This window comes from Scleropages formosus, chromosome 3 (genome assembly GCF_900964775.1).
Source record: "Scleropages formosus chromosome 3, fSclFor1.1, whole genome shotgun sequence".
Taxonomy (NCBI): domain Eukaryota; kingdom Metazoa; phylum Chordata; class Actinopteri; order Osteoglossiformes; family Osteoglossidae; genus Scleropages; species Scleropages formosus.
In genome coordinates, this window is record NC_041808.1 from 12,452,574 (window position 1) to 12,470,785 (window position 18,212).

The 18,212-nt window shown below is 41.0% G+C and overlaps 1 protein-coding gene across 1 annotated transcript; it reads left to right on the forward strand.

The window, feature by feature from the left end:
• The first annotated feature begins 14,932 nt into the window (after positions 1–14,932).
• On the forward strand, positions 14,933–18,135 carry dynlt4 (dynein light chain Tctex-type 4). The gene is made up of 2 exons (XM_018753400.1): positions 14,933–15,136; positions 17,184–18,135. The coding sequence occupies exon 2, from the start codon at positions 17,198–17,200 to the stop codon at positions 17,864–17,866; it is 669 nt and encodes a 222-aa protein (XP_018608916.1). The 5' UTR covers positions 14,933–15,136; positions 17,184–17,197; the 3' UTR covers positions 17,867–18,135.
• Positions 18,136–18,212: the final 77 nt, after the last annotated feature.

An 18,212-nucleotide genomic window follows, 5' to 3' on the forward strand; every position in this document is an offset into this window, starting at 1 on the left:
GGAACTAGCTAATGCACTATTAGTATTTTTCCCCCACTTATTTGGTTTTTGCTGTCTCGTTCTGCTTTTATGTCTACTTTTTACTAATTTGTTTCACTATAACTCAATTATTCACGCCTGTCAATGGCTTTTGTAGATCTAGAGACTGACAGTAACCTAAAACCTTTGCCTATGGAACGTAATACACTGAGCTTAATGGTATGTCCTTTATACTGTATATATATATATATATATATCATATACTGTATACATAAAGATACATGTACATCTATATGTATATATGTATATAAACACAAAGAAATATGTACATAATTTTTATAGGTAGTGTAACTACACTATGACACTCGCTGTGCTAAAACATTAATTTTTCTTTTAATTTTTTATTTAATTGTTCACTATTAGGGGGGCGCGGTGGCGCAGTGGGTTGGACCGGGTCCTGCTCTCCAGTGGGTCTGGGGTTCGTGTTCCGCTTGGGGTGCCTTGCGACGGACTGGCGTCCCGTCCTGGGTGTGTCCCCTCCCCCTCCGGCCTTATGCCCTGTATTGCCAGGTTAGGCTCCGGTTCCCCACGACCCTGTATGGGACAAGCGGTTCAGAAAGTGTGTGTGTGTGTGTATAACTCTAGCTATACAATGATATTATGTTTGTCTTACAAATAAATATTTTATCGTAAATGTCACGTTTGTTTTTCTTAGTGTCTGCAATTACTCAAACCTGTTGATCAGTGTCTTGTAGTGAGTTGATACACTCCTGTTTTTAGACAGGTACATCTTGTGTATGAAGAGTAAACAGTTTCGGGTCTGATGCAGAAAGTTACTGAATGATGTCACTTTTTGGCCAGTAATCCTTCTGGTGACCCATAATCAGTGAATCATAGGTATTGGAAATGTCAGCAGGAGGCCTGCAGGAAATACATTTCCACCTCAGAGCCGTCTGCTTCCTCCTTTGGTGATGAGGTGTGTGGGGAGAAACCGTGACTCCTGAAAGAAGTGTGTGTGTGTGTGTGGGGGGGCACTGGCAAGAGGGGGTTGTGCATAGACACTGCTACTGTTCCTGTCTGGGGCGATACAGTGCCCCAAAAGTCATTCAAAGTGATTCAGAGAAGCCAGTCATCTAAGTCGCTGGCTGACGTGAGATTTTCAGTTCATTTCAGCATGACACATTTTGTGTATGTGCAATTTTCTCCTCTGGTAACTGAATTTTTAAGCATTTAGAAAGTTATCTCAAGAGGAAATAGTTACTCTTTCTCATAAACGCAGTCCCACCTCCGAGCTGTAAGCCAGATGCTCTTTTATTTTCTTCTCAAAAAGTTTTTCATTGCCACATGCTGATTTTAATTTAGATGCAGTTAAAGTCTGGAAGCCATATAAGGTGGCTGTATGTGAGAGCTGTTCTTTATAATGGTACATGGCCTTTCTCTGCTGCTCTTTTTCTGGGTTCACATATTTAAAAGATTTGTGACATGGTGGGAGTCTGTGCTCTTTGGGAGCAGTGGAACATCTGGGGATAACGCTTCCAGCTGTGGGATCCCAGAAGCAGGCAGCTCACTGGGGTGCCCCGGGAGTCAGGTCCGGTCCTGTCGTGAGAACTTCCTGTGTGGGAGGACAGCGATGGATGGACTCACAGTGGCTTCCTCTCTATGCAGTCATGAAGTCAGGGAGCTTGGGGGTGGTGATCTCTGAAAGCCTGTTAAGGGACCCATGGTTGCCACAGGAAATGTCTGTTGGAAAAACATACATGCGCACAATGCATACACACACACACACACACACACACACATTGAATGGCCTGTCTGTGATTTAGTGTCACATTTATTAATTAGAGAGAGATCTTATCTCAATGTCTATTGTTCTGTTGGGTCATGGCTTGTCTTCTATTTCTAATCGATAGTACTTTTTCACCTTCAATTATTACCTTTGGGGTCTTTCTCAGAAAGACATTTCATTTCAAAGAAGAGCTGAAACAAGCTGGTTTTTTTTTTTTTTTTTCAGAAATGGGGAGCTGAAGACGTCTGGTTTGTTTGAAGGTTCAGTGGGTGAAACCTGGGTTCTTGGTATCTACCCCTCTTTTCAGCATGTATTGTACATTCTTGTTTTTGTGGTTGAAACTGACATTTTAAGATGAAAAAATGCCAAACAATATTTTTTTTTTGGCATTACCACTTCAATTGCTGAGCAACCCAGTTTAAATGTTTGTACTTTCAACGTGGCTTCTTTGCACGCAGCATGTTTAAGTCAAACCCCAGCTTTGAATGCTGGACTAAAATGTTTTCAAACCTTCTTTTAAAACCTTGTGTGAAAATCTAGGCTGGTTCATGAGAACTTACTGGGACCTCAAGCTGTTGCCAAGCTGCCTTCCCGCGAACACTTCTACCAAGTAATTACACGCAAAGTAAGATTTCTTACACCAACTGTTAACCACCGTGTGCTTATACATTGTGCAACCTTCTGCTGTGCAAGGAAACAGTGACAACTTGTGAGCAAGGTATAGACTAAGGTTTCGCCTTTCATTAGAGCCTTTCCGTGGCTTCTTTGAACAGCTAGAGATTTCCTCTTACCATGTGTTCCATGACGACTACTTCTGCTTCACAGGCCTTTTCATGCTCCTTTCTCACCCGCCAGACTGCCCTTTCTGTGATAGCCGGGGAAGGCTGTAGGGAATGCATTTCAAGCATGTTTGCTCCCAGACAGACACCCCTTCATTTATCCTTTGCTTATTTATTCATTTATTTCTTTACTGCACTGTGAAATATTAATGACACAGATTTGCAGGTTGTTTCATTGTCACTTTTAGTAAGTTGGATGTGAAGAGACTTTTTTGACTGTCTGTGTGTATACAGTATGTTTACATGTTTTAAAGGTCAAAATGGCAAGATATTTATAACCCCGTCCTGGATACTGACTCTAGGCTCAGATTTCAAAGTGTTTCCACTTCCGATAACTCTCCTGTATTCAGTCCCCTATGCCCACCCCGAAAAGGTTTCTAGCAGAACATCTATCTGAGCAATGTAAGGAATTCAGAGGTTGATTATCTATGTGCTGCTTAGTATGTTTGACAAAGGAAGAATAACATATTTTTAGAGACGTGGTGTGTCTGTGTGTATAAGTGTGTATGTGCAACTTTTCGTAACCTTGTGAGGATTTTCTAAAGAAAAGACACCCTTACGGATAACAAAAAAAAAAAAAGAAAGAAACTTCCTATTTCTAAATAATAATTAAAAAAATAAATAAATTCTATAAAATTCTGCTTATGGTCATCTTTCTCATGTTCTCAAGACTTGCTGGGGGGGGGGGGGGGTTGCAATCATTTGTTGTATTACCGGAGTCATTCTGAAATCCCCGCAATGGCAGGTAAACAAATATGCATGGATGTGTATGAATAATCCAAAATTCAATGAAAATCCACCCACTTGAATCTCATTAAGAATGTATCATGAAAAGGGTTTTAAAAGTGTCAGAGCTCTTCTGGCGCATCAGAATGTTATTTATATTACTAGTGTCTCAGGGTTTGCCCCTTCATCTTTTTCAGGTGCTTCAAAGTAAATGAATCAGACTACAGAACTGCATGTTGTTACTGTTTATTTTATTGCGCTGCTTTTCCACCGTGGAGTGTTCCAGGCAGAGTCTTGGACGGCCCCGTTCCTGTTCCTGCAATCGAATCTTGAGTGTAGTACCAGAACTGATGCGGGTGTAGGAGGTGCTACTGGTAGCTTAGGTGTTACGGGAATTTTTTTGGAACTTTAGCCAGTTAGCAAAGTACGGCATCATGTAAACAACAGATGCATTGGGCAACACAATGAAGAGTGAAGACGGGTCAATTTAAAAAGATACAAGTTTTTTAAACAGAGGTTAATTTTCAAATAGTTGTGAAACTTACGGGAGAATTTCAAATTTGTATCACTCCGAAAACATTCTTAGATGTACTAGATGTACGATCGTAGTTTTGTAGTTCATGTATCATAGTATGTTAGCTGACCCATCATGCTTTCTATGAATGAAAAATGGATTTTCTAAGACAAATTTCTATACATTTGTTTCCTAGTTAGCTTATCAATAGTTTGCACTCTTAAGATTTACTTAGAAGCTTGTTTCTGTTCTGCTGGTATGTTGCTGAACCGTCAGCTTGACAATGACCAAACATGCTTACAGAAACCGCCATCTTTCCCTCTGTCTTCCCCATCAGTGAAATCCCAGTGCCAGGTTTGATCCAGCCTGGGGGAAATGGAAACTTGGAGTGACACTGTCCCTGCGAGGGCACTATTGGCAAGAACTCATGAAGCATGGCATTATTCATGAAACCCCCTGACACAGCATCTCTCCTTCTGCAAAAATGAGTAGGGACAGGTAGAGGTGACTATATGTGAACATGGGCTGAATACAAATCCCACCTTGAAACATCTTTAACAGGACCTGGTGGACCACACCTTCTGTGGATGCTAGTAAACACATCTGTTACCAGCAGACATCTTAGATTTAATTACTTATCTGACACTTTGTTTCTGACTTACAACATTAAGCTACCTCTACCTTTTCACCCAGTTCTATAGCTGGGCAATTTTACTGGACCAGTTCAGGGGAAGCACCTCACTCAAAGGCATCACAGCTAAAGGCAGGGTGTGAACTTACACCCTTCAGGTCTAAAGGCAGCAGCACTAACCACTATGCTGCAAGTATCCATTCTTCTTGGCTCTTCTGGTCCAGCAGTTTACACCTCAAAGTTACATCTATAGCACAGGCCCCGTGTTTTTCATTATGCTCTCTATTTATTGGGCGTTGCATTACCGCACCATCTGGACCGGGGATTGTTTCAGGATGATGCATGAAGAGATGTGACCAGCATTCCAATACGGATATTCTGACACCAGCCCCCTTCCAAATCCCACAGCATGCTGGATGCACCACCGTGACATGAAAGCACAATGAAGCATGTGGTGATTAATCAGTCCGAGTGCAAACGTGGTGGACAGACGCTGACAGACACAGAATGAACAGCGCTTTTCACCGTGGGGCTCTGTTTGTCCATAAGGGTTGACTGTCGCTCTTTCTACTTGCATGATTTCTGGCAGAAGGCTCAGACAGCACCCTCTGCAACTTGAGAAGACACGAGGAGTATCATTGGTTTAGTATGAGCTCTTGTCCAAAGCTACTTGGAGGACAATTATGTTTTTTCCATTTATACTTCTGGATTGACTCATTAAAACAAACCATACGTCAAATACCATTTTTTTTTCCATTTTCTCTCCTGCTTGTCCTAGTAGGGTCGCGGTGGCAACAGGGAGAGCAGAGAGGCCCAGCCGCCCCTGCTCCCTGCCATTGCATCAAATATTTATTGGAATTATCGGAAATGTTCGGTGAGACTAAAATGTATACAATCTTACACTTTTTGTCCCTTTTCACATATTCACATGTGTAGATGAACTGAACTCTTTCACAATTTGATATCCTTGAAATTTGTTTTACGGCACATTACAAACAGATCAATGAAATTTTTAAATGCCTTCAGTTTCAGCTGGACTCCTGGGGAGCACAAATATAGAGTACCTCCAGAATGTTCTGTCCTCTACCAGTGAAAGTAAAGTGTCCATTGCAGCTGAGCTTTTATCTGGTTTCTGGTCTCTTTTTTCAATCCATCCAAGTAATGATGACAGGATAGAAACAAGAGAGAAACTCTAAATAGCAGGATTCAAAATGCTTTTGGCTATAACTTAAGCTTCTGGATCGGATCCTCTCTAAGCTGCTTCCTGCTCTGTATATCTATTCCGTGTAGTACCATTGAAAATGAACACCCATTTCATTACAATGGAAATCTGGCTGGCACATTTACAGTATAGTATACAGTCTGAAAGGCTGTGTGCAGTCATTTCCATTTGGGTATGACACTGGTGAGATACTGCTGAGCAACTGATACTGGCTGAGACCATTTGCATTGTCTTCAGCATCGCTCTGAGCACTTGGGTCACTAAGCTCTGTTGAACTTCTACGCACAGAACTATGAATTTGTTAATGTGCTCCAAGGGCCCTGTAAATTATAATCACTTCTGTTTATATGTGTGTGTGTATGTGTGTGTGTGTGTGTGTGTGTGTGTGTGTGTAAGAGAGAGGACAGCATCAGCACTCTTATTACATACACAGAAAATAAAGAGCAGCATCTATCTATAAGCCATTTACACACACACATTTTCAGAACCGCTTGTCCCATACGGGGTCACGGGGAACCGGAGCCTAACCCGGCAACTCAGGAGGGGGAGGGGACACACCCAGGACAGGACGCCAGTCCGCCGCAAGGCACCCCAAGCGGGACTCGAACCCCAGACCCACCGGAGAGCAGGACTGTGGTCCAACCCACTGCGCCACCGCACCCCCAAGAAGCCATTTACATTTGGGCATAATTTATCAAGATGGCGTAAACGTGAAGTTCTGGAAATCCCTGCATCAAGTGTAAAGCAGACATAAATCAAATGCATATGCCTTGTCTTTCTTTTTGACTCAGCTGATTTAAATTTTATTCTGCCTTTGGTAGTTTCCTCTTCAGCGCTGTTCAGATGTGTCCTTTTCAGCAATGTTGATGTATAACATGCAAATGATCTCCTTTCTTTGTTTAAATATTACAGTAATAAAACAGGAAAGCCATGAGGCCAGCAAAGGAAAAAAATGATCTTTGGTATCATCTCAGTTTTTATAAGGTTTTTGCACTCCGGATCTGATCCCTTAAAGAGCCATACCTCTGTTTTTATGAGCACTCTGTTTTGATATGCTGTGCACACTGTAGCCACTTGTTTCACCTTAAAGTAAGTTAATTCACAATAATTCACCGTATTTATTGCAAACAGCTTTCAAAAGCTTTTTTTTCAATATGATGCAACAGGATTTGTTGTATCAAAACAGTTTAATAATTTTATATGCACAAGAGGAATTGCACACACTTACGACAGATCACCCTTCTCTGTTAACCATGGCTTTATAAACAATCATTAAGGAGGGCCACAAGTGCTACCGCTGAGTCACATTTCCTCTCCGGAATGTTGATTACAGAGCTGGAGAAACAAAGAGACACAGTGTTCCACATGGTTAGCTTGCCATCAAGGGCAGAAGCCTGAGAGAGGGAGGAAGACATGTGGAGTTGATGAGCGGCAGTGCGGTTGGTGTGCAAGGATGACAGTGGGACAGTACAGCGGTGGCCTACATATAAAAATAAATATATCACGCAATGGAATCAGTGAGGAATTTAGCATGAGAGATGCAACGTTTGTAAACTATCACACACACACACACACACACACACACACACACACACACACACACACACACACATTTTCAGAACCGCTTGTCCCATACGGGGTCACGGGGAACCGGAGCCTAACCCGGCAACTCAGGGCGGAAGGCTGGAGGGGGAGGGGACACACCCAGGACGGGACGCCAGTCCATCGCAAGGCACCCCAAGCGGGACTCGAACCCCAGACCCACCGGAGAGCAGGACTGCGGTCCAACCCACTGCGCCACCGCACCCCCTGTAAACTATCAGTCTCATATAAATCAAACCTCAAATCAAACCTAAAGGGATGTTTTGGTACTGGATTTGAATTGGTCAGTCGTTCACAATTTCATACATGATTTTTGGAGGTGCTTCTCATGGTTTAGAACCATTGTCAAGGACAGTATAGAAGAGGTTAAATTGCTTAAAGTAAAACTATATTACATGTCCTTAAAGATTCTGAATAAAGCTATTGCTGTTTCATAACATGGAAAATTAAACATAAATAAATCAAGCATATTGCTAGCTTCTGTGCAACGGGTTTGGCCAGGGCCTGCTGTGTAATGGTTCTGGGGTTCAAGTCCTGCTTGGGGTGGCTTGTAGTGGTCAGGCTTCCCGTCTAGGGTGTGTGTCCCCTCCCCCTCCAGCTTTGCAACCTGTGCTGCCAGGTTAGGCTCTGGTTCGCTTGGGACAAGCAGTTGTAGGCTGTGTGTGTGTGTGCTAGCCTCTGTTCCTATCATCCTTTTGGATAAAATTTCCTTCCCCTATACACACACACATACACACACATTGAATTCTATGGTTACAAAGTGTTTCAGAGAGAAAGCATTCTGTGGTAATAATACATCATACTAAGTTTCATTTATGCTAGATCAGCTGAAGCAACAGGACTACAATTTCTGCCTGAGGGTATAAATAACCTTTTATTCTCAGACAGAGACTATAGACCTGGGAGCTCATCAGTGAGACAGATTACCAAACTTTGGACAGTTTTTACAAATTTCAGCAATGCATTGAAGCATACGATGCCATCACCGATCCAGTTATACACTTCCTCAATAAATAATAGGTGATCACGTTTATACAGGTAACACTTTTGCATCCATGGAAAGTAGAAACACAAGGTCGACTTGTGATGTACAGAAAAATGTCTGTTTCTTACATTTATTCATGGTGTTCAAAGTGATGCACAATGACTATCATTTAACAGTTAGCAGACACACCTGTCAAGGGTGAGTTATAATGCAAGATAGAATGTACTAAACTCCCTACAGTTATTCACCCATCTTTACACCACAGCAAAGTAACACACATGCAAGGAGCACTTTAAAGTTGCCAATCCACCTAAAATGTGTCTTTGGACTCTGGGTGAAAATGTACACAAACACAGCAGAATATGTAAATTGCACACAAAGCAAGTGATGTTCAAACCCGCATCCAATTGCACCCTCAAGACACTGTGAAGCAGCAGCACTAAAGACTGCACCCCTCATATATTTTCTTTTATGCTTTATACTTTATACTTACAGCTTCATTGCTGGATGACATTACTTTATGTGAAATTCCATCCTGATCTCCTCTACATATGTGTATTCAACAGATCCCAAGAACCTTTTCCTGGTAGAGAAAACACTTTACATACAGCTACATTAAATTCACTTTCAACAGCCTTTTAGTTAGTTATCAGTAGTAAATACTTGTCATTTACTGTATATACTTACAATATATTAGTATCAAACAATTATTAATAATACAGTAAAAGCACATCCCGGCAGTAGACATGGCTTTCAGAAGAAGAGAATAAGACGAGCAATGAGCTCCTCTATATGTGAAAATATACTTGGGCTGTGGTCTGCTATGCAATTGTCTGTAAAAAAGACAAAAACATTCTAATCCAGTCTATGAACCACACCTGTTCTGCTCTTCAACCTGAGACAGAAATTATTCATTATGCAAGCGATGGTCAAATTTAGTTGGAACCCTCAGTGATACAAGGAGTGAGCACTGAAGTAGGGTAGGGAAAGAAAGAAAGAAAACCCACAGAGCCGAGCAGTGGGTGTTTGTGGGTCTTTCATTCCTTGAGCTGCTACTCTGTGAAAATTAGCGAAAAGGTACAGGGGGGCCACGTTCTAAGAACAGCGAGTCGTTTCAGTTTTGGTTGGACACTGCGGCAATGACTGTTTGCTGTGGGGAAGTCTGCTAGGGAGTTTACAGTGGATTGGAATCAGCCGCTCAGATAAAGCAGCCTTTGAGAAGGTGAGCCTGTAGGAGGGATGCAACTGGTTTCCTTTGACTCAGCAGAAAGCCCGCGTGTGTCTTTCCGCCACACTGTCAGGGCTCTTTGTTTGTTCCCCGTTGAACATTTCTCTACTTTCACTGCTGTTGTTTGACAAGGTGTGATCTGGAAGCAGAGACCGTCATCATCCACGGAGCAGACAAAGTTACGGTCACACATGGCAGAAAACATTTTCATGTTTGGAGGTTTCTTCTCATAGAAATACTTGGTTTGATGTTGCTTCAACTTTTTAGGATCAGAAATAAGTAACAACATGTATACACACGTACATGTAAATGCTATTCAGACTAAACACGGTGTGCTGTATATTACAGAGAATATTGCACGTATCCTGAAAAACCTATATATATATGCCTACAGTCACGAAAAAAAAAAACTTCTAGGTTTGTCTGTAAATACCGGAGGCTCCTAGAACCACAGCAAATTCCTTGTATGCACACTTGGCACACTTGGCCAATAAAACTCATTCTGATTCTGATTCTGATTAAACACCAGAGATTTAGCTTTTGCTCACTCAAAATACCAGAAGACGATTTGTGTCAAAAGTGACTTTCAGTGCTTGTAGCAGCCTTGGGTTTTTTGTACCGTCTTTATGGCTGAAGGTGACCTCCAGTGAAATGAATTTGTCTTTTAGGTAAGTCATCTACGTCAGTTATTTAAATACTAAGCGTGGCTCTGTAGAGCTGCCTGTGCTGGGGACATTAGCGAGGTTTGGAGGAGCTGTACAGTCACCGAGCACCGGTGAGTGTGGGGCTGCCCCAAGGCTCCGTCTCCCGCTGAAATGGGTTCCCACAAAAAACTCCCCACCGTCTGTGACGGCAAAGCAGACTTTCTCCAAACAGTGGATGCGTGGTGTGTTTGAAACCTTCGTGAGACACTGCAACGCTGTGCATATGACAGTGTACTTTCACATGTTCGGAGGAAGGGAAAAAAGTACTGTAGCTTCCACAAAATGCACCAGAGACCTCGACTGAATTAGGTTCTATTAAAGATACACACGAGGTCCATTCTTCCAAGCCATACCTGCAAATATTTGGAAAGCTAATTAAATAAGCACTTCTGTAAACTTAGGAGCTGTATACATTATATGTGTCATGATGTGACGTGTGTTGTGTTGACTCCTGATAGTAGGTGAATAAAAGATTGACTAAATAGCTCTGCAGGTTGCCAGTCTGTAGGCAGTGAACGTACAGTAATAGCGAAACCAGCAGCGGAGAGCTGTGACAAAACGGTAACCTTTTTTTTTTGTTCCTTTTCCGCTTCCAGTACATAAGCCGAGGAAGCTCGTATTGTTGGGGTGACACGAAGCTCGCTCTGTCCCGCTCTCCAGCCCTGTGCACGAAACAGAAAGGAACAGAACGAAAACTAATGGAACTAAATAGTTCTGAAAGGAAACAAATGTACAGAAGGCGCGTTTAATTTACAATCACATTTATTCATTTAGTTGATGCTGTTCTTCGCAACAGCTTACAATGTTAAGCTACTTAGAATTATTTACTCATTTATATATAGGTAGGTAATTTTTACTGGAGCAATTTATGGTAAGTACCTTGCTCGAGGGTACTACAGCTGGAGGTGGGATTCAGCCCTGCAGCCTTTGGGTCGAAAGAAAGCCGGTCTAATCACTAAAATACCATGTCATACCATTAACTGCTTGGTTAGTTTAATTTGTTTTAAATAATTATAAATTTCCTTTTCTCCCCTGAATAGAACAGTAATTTGAGCACTTAAATTATAGCTAAAAGGCTGAGAAATCTCAGGCTGTAAGAAGGGAAAAAAAAACAACTTGAAAACTGAAAAAGGGTGCGGTGGCACAGCAGGTTTGGCCAAGTCTTGCTCTCTGGCATGTCTGGGGTTCGAGTCCTGCTGGGGGTGCCCTGTGATGGACTGCCATCCCATTCTGGGTGTGTCCCTGAATCCCAGCCAGGCTAGGCCCCAGCTTGCTGCAACCCTGTTTGGGATGAGTGGCTTCAACCTGTGTGCGTGACAATTAAAGTTTATTTATTTAATGGGGTTATTGATGTTTTTAGGGAAAATTATCTTCACATGGAACTATGCTTCTGTCCATTTTCTGATTTTATATATTTGTGTATTATATATTTGTGTAATTTATATATTAAATATATATATTTATTTTAAGTATCTGTTCTCTTAACAGCGAATATATTGGTAGAAGTGCACATTTGTTTGAATTTACTTTGACAAATATCGTTAAGGTCCACATCAAAGGATTTCCAATCACTGCACTTCACTTTGAATATAAGGCTGCTGTCGATTATACTGCATCATCCATGAGGATCAATGATAAATAAATTCTTTAGATTATTACTCAGTACAAATGCCGGAGTTAGGAAGATTTGGCATCATTTTCAGCCACTGAAGGAATGTTTTTAGCATAAATCAGTTTAGGTGTGTACTTCTGAGGTACCTGTTAATATATGCCTTACCTATCTCCTATACAATAAACAATCAATAGACTGTTTTGAAAACCCCATCTGAAAATTTGTGGACTGCTTGCTCCCCTTAGAGCTCTGCTGTCAGTTATCACTAAACATGAAAGATAGTACATTATGCTTGAATCCTGAATTATTTGGGGTGTCTCTGACCTCTGTATTTGCCGTGTGACAGGGTAAAGATTTGCGGACCTGCGATTCTGTCAAGTAGTAAAGTGATGTACTGTTAAATTGCCCAGAGGGGTAAAGAGCAGTGTCTCCCACTGATACAATACGACTCTAATCTCATGATAAATGGATGCCTGACAGCACAAGTTCAACAGCTAAGACACCTCTGCATCCTATGTTTGAAAAAGTCATACTGGAAACTGGTGGGCCTTTTAAAATGTTCTCATTTTCTCATTATGCTATGCAGTGCAATGCCTTGTTATGCTATTTAAAGACTGAGCAAGCCTAGAACAATACAAAGTGTCTCTGTTACTCATGCCTCTCAGACATTAACGAGAACTAGAGGAAAAAATGTGGGCATCCATAAGGGACTGAAATTATCTAGGCTGAGTTGATCTAGAAGAGTTCTTTCATTATTATAAACTCTGAAAGATACTTTCTGAATGCTTGTGTATTAATATACATTTTATTTTTCATAGAAGTTTGAGATTTAGATTTTTTTTTCAATCTGCTATAATGTTTTTTTTCCCAATAATTTAATTGTTTTTTCAAAAAATTGTTTTTTTAAATGACAAAAAGATTTTTAAAACTATAACACCCCCCCAGGTTTCAGTTACACAATTTAGAGAAGTTTCCCCTTCAGTGACTATGCCAGTTGCTGTGGACCTGACTCCTATGAGTTTATTGGACTCCATTAGCCTTTTGCAAACATGCCTGGACTTGTTGAATTCCACTGGGTCTCAGTTGTGATAATGATCTCCAGTTGCTCATAACTCATTGCAATATGAATAGTGAGGGAAGCCCTGGAACAAAGACCTGGGGAATTTTTTTGAGAATGCTTTCACATGACCACTCTTGCATTCTTCTGCATCCACTCTGAGAGTTCATTCTTTGCAAGCTTTGACTTTGAGGAGGTAATTACTTAAAAAGATGACTATAAATAGGTTTTATATATATAGTCCATGGAGCCTGAATACGTCATCATTGAAGTGTTCAGACACAGGTGTCAAAATGGATGTCTTCATTCATGCTTTGGTCCACATCCTCAATCGATTTCCCAAACTTGTGGATGGGTTAGTTTTAATCTGTAGAACACGAATGTAGAATGTAGTCCTTCTGCAGTTGTCCGTTAGACCTGTTTTAGAGGGGATTTTAACTTTCATGCCGAGTCACATGTCTTAGAGATGTATCAAGCCCCCTTTCGGAAATGACCTGGTTAACCTGGCAACAGATGGGTCTTTATCACTGCCCACTGGCACCCCAGATGGACACCCTTTCCGCTTTTTGGCACATAAAGTCAAGGCACCAACAATCATTTACCTCATGTGCCCCGGGCACCAGCAGGAAATAACTGTCCCTGCACACATATGAGAGCTTGTCCATCTGACCTTGAGCACAATAAGGCACAAATGCTGAATAGTAGTACAAGTTCTGAAATGGGGCTTGTTCATTTTTAATTCAGCTTTCAAAAAACTAGATTATCTTGCCTCTAAATGTACTTTTTGGACTGTGAAATGAATAAAAGATCAACTGGCAGTTCCGAATTGGAAACAAACTCCTGAATATCAACTGGTTTCTGCTAAAAATGTAGCCCTTTATAGAACTCCACTTCAGGCACTTGGTGTGAACCCTTTGGGACATAAAATACATTTCAAGCACCAACTGCTTCCCCTTATTTCCTTTAGGCTTAAGCAATTTTTTTTTCTCTGCATGAGACAAAAATCCTCAAAATTCCTTGTATACAATCATGTCTTTAGGAGCAGCTCTCTTTAAACAAACTGTCGAAGACCTTAATTAATAATTAATTAACCTCTATATTTTTGGGTTAAGCAGACAACTGTTCTCGTTAAGATAATATTGAAGACATGGAAACCTGGAAAAAACTTTTGATTTGATAATCCATGTGATCATCCCTGTGATATGAATATGCTATCTATTTTTAGACTGCACAAGAATTAACTGCACACAAAAAAATTTGATCTCTTAAACACTCTAATCTGTATTACATTAATCTCCCTAAGTGAAGCATGCATTTCATCTAGGCTTGTAATTGTAAGTATAATGCTTACCACTACTATTTAAAGATAATTATAACATAAATATGACAAGAAAATTTAAGGGGGACTGTAAATAATGAGAAATATTACACAACAATGCATCTTAGCATTCTAAAATTTCCCTTTTGCTAGGTTCCGATTAAAAATGTAATATTGAAATGACTCAGCTATTATAAGTGCAAATCCATAATTATGTTACTGAAACTGCTGCAAAGAATGGTGAAGTCTGGAATTTGAAAGATTTGATTTTGTCCTACCATATTTAGAATAGAAAGCTTTTTAAAATTGACATGCATTAATCAGCTCTCATGTTCAGTTTCAGTAGCTTTAATGAAAGCAGTGACAGTTACTAAGTACAAGGTATGCCTCGTGTAAAGGTGATACTGCATAGATTACTGCACGTATCATTTATTATTAAACATATTTAGATGTTTAAATATCTTTTAAAAACTACATATATCTATATATGTATATATATTATATACATATGAATAGGCTATAGAACTGCTGCTACTAGTAAATATTAATCGCTATAGTGATATATATGTATATATATAATGATATTTAATAGCAGCAACTCACTGTTTGATCAATATGCAGTTCTGTAGCCTAACATAAAGCCTTGCCATGGCAACAGTGACCGAGGTGGCAGAGAGCCCAGACATTAAGCTCCTTCATCCGTACTACTGTAGCACAGTGCTTATTTCAGTCCGGTGCTGTGTTTGCCCACTGATCCTGCTCTGTAACTAATCATTTACTCTCAGAGACTGGGTATATTAAAACTTATCCCAAACTAGAGTGCAGGTTACTTACCTCCACAGATCGCTCAAGTCAAACTGGAACCACAGCATTAGAGTCCTAGCGTTTCATATTCAAATTTTTGGAAAAGACTCATTCGTCAATCATTCAAAGGTGAGATTATTATTGCAAATGTGCTTGTCATAGTATTATTATGGCGTAGAACAACCTACAGTGGAGTGGCTAATGCTATACACTTGTAACATGAAACTTGCTGGTTTACATTTTACCGCTCAATGTAATATGTGAAGTATTTAGTATGATTTGTTCTAACAAAATATCAAACTTGTTTAAATGGATCAGAAAGTGTAAGATGTCAGCTAAGTCATGAATTAATACAATTTTGTCATACGGCAATGTAAAGATTTGCATTATGTGTATCAAGTATTGCATGTATTTGGAGGAAGTGATGATCGGAATGATTTATCCAAGATATGGACTTTATGTCTGCTTTAGCAGCAGGTAGTGTAATATTTAGTACTACTGTCTTTGACGCAGCTTCAGATCCCTCTGCGGTAGTTAACTTGAGTGAGGTACTCATTCTGAATTGGTCCAGCAAAAAGTAGAAATGGATTAAAATTTATAAATAGCTTAACTTTGTATATCACTTTGGAGAAAAGCATCCACTTTATGGACAAATGTAATATAGATGGATTGTGGTGCTGAGGACCACTTTTGTGTATTGATTCTCTGTACAAAGAAAAATTTCACAAGAAACTGCTTAGGCAAACTCTTGACTTTAAGAAGGGACTAGCTAAAGACTGAAACACTCACACTGACAATTGCTTAGTATGACATGTTTTGTGTGTGGATTTCCTCTGGGTGCTCCAGTTTCCTCTCACACTCCAAAGACATGCAGTTCAGGTGGATTGGTGATGCTAAATTGCCCTTAGTGTATGAATGGATGTGTGCTTGTGGCTATGCTGCTATGGATTGGCATCCTGTCCAGGGTGTACCCTCCTCTGCCTTACGCCCAGTGATCCCAGGCCAGGCTCTGGACCCCCTCTCCCCACCCTGAACAGTACTAGTGGTAAATGAAAATGGTCAGTTTCCGAGCTCACTTTCATACTCATCTGTGAATGCTGTAATCTTGCTGTCAGAGGTGATCTTTCACAAGCCACCTTCACTGTCACAGAGAAGAGAGATCTGTATTGGGTCTGACCATCTGCTCATAGGTGTACATAATAATAATACGACAACACATTAGAACTGGTGTTTCACACCTCCTTTGCCTTGGGTTCGGACTCAGTCTCTGCGAAATTTGCATGTTCTCCCCATGTTTGCGTGGGTTTCCTCCAGGTGCTCCAGTTTCATCCTGTAATGCACAGATTTGTGTCAGGTATATTTGTGATTCTAAATGACTCTTAATATGTGCATGTGTGAGTGATTGAGCATGTAAAATTGCCCTGCAATGGACTTGTGTCTTTTCTAGGGTATACCTTGCCTCATACCCCATGTTTTTGGTAGGCTTTAATCCAAAGCGATCTTACATTGGACAAGCAGTTCTTAATACCATCTGGCTGAATAGTCAGGATAGTCAGGATAGGTTCATGTATTCATTCTTTTAATTCCAATTTCTGATGTTGCCATCATTTTGTTACGACAGAAACTGTGATTTGACCAAGCAGGACCTTTTTTCCCCTCTTCAGTTTTCAAGTTTTAGTGACTCTGTATTCGCTGGCACTACAGCTTCTTTTTTACAAGATAAGCCCAATGGGGTCTTCTGCTGCTGTAGCCCATTCACTGAAAAGTTTGATGAGTTGTGCTTTCAGAGATGGCCTTCTGTTGTACCAAGCTGGTATTTTAGCACTTGTTTCCTTTCTGTTAGCTTTACTGAGTCTCACCATTCCACTGCTACCGATCATTAAAAACCACACGTAATGTTACATTTTCAAAAAAGAATTTTGAAAAATAAGTTGCAGTAGCAGTTTTAAATCCAAAGGAAGCATAAGCCATACAATGACGTACAAACTATTCATTTAGATAAGACTCATTGATCAAATCCTGAACAGTAGCTTACTGGTGACATAGCACTTGGCTGTTAAGACATAAATGTAACCTGTCTTAATCATATAACTTGGTTGTCTAAATGACAGATTAAGATTCTTGAGGATAGATATGATGTAACCCATGTGATGACAGGATAATGTGTTTCCCCCAGGGCTGCAGCTTAAGATGACAACCCATCATGCATCTCTCTCTCATGACCCTGTAGACCAGTTTGGGGAAACTCTGAGGTCAGAACAAGGGGTTCAGCTGAAGAGCCGAGGGGCAAAGGACCTGCGGAAGCCCAGACCACCACCACTTGTAGTGAAGGGTGCAGAATTGTCACGTCGCAACTCCATGCTCAGTGTCAACCTCAGCTCCCCATTCCTGCGCCGGGAGTCACTGACCATAACCAAGCACCCATCTCCCGGAGCATGGGTACACTCAAGCCGGCTCAGTTTCTCTGGCTTGCCCATACATCAGCCTCCACGTGAGATCCGCCTAGAGAACACTTACAAGACCGGGCCAGATGACAGCTGTCGATTTGACGCCAACCACATTCAGCGGATCCTACAGTCAGCATTGGATGGCTTCTTGGGTGATGCCTTATACTCTGCAGCTGCTGGGGGCCAACTGAGCCGGACCCTATCAGAACGCCTGCGGAGCCAAATCCGAGACATCAGTCTGCCACGCTACAAGCTCATCTCCTTCGTGGTAGTGGGCCAATGCAGTAACCATGACCTCCAGGTGGCCAGCCGCTGTCTGTGGGACACCCAGACAGACAGCTCTGCTGTTGCGGTTTTCCAAAACTCTTCCCTTTTTGCTGTGGCTATCATTTATGGTGTGTATTTTGAGTGAAACAGGCAGCCAGGGAGGTGAATTGGTAGTTCACATCTAGACCATCCATATCAATAACTTGCCTAATGTAGAGTTGCTATAGTTCAGAGTCTATCCTGCAAGCATAGGGCATGGAGCAGGGTAAACATGGACAGGTCTCCACTATGTTACAGAGCAATCACACAGACACATTCACATGCTTTTGGCAACTTAGCATCGCCAGTTCACCTGAAATAAAAATCTTTGGGCTCTAATAGGAAAGACAAACGCATGGGATTGAACTAGTTTATCCAGGCCTAAATGAACTGCCTTATGTTTAAAGTATTGGATGTTTGAACCCAGTGGGACAAAACTAAAATTGTAAGTC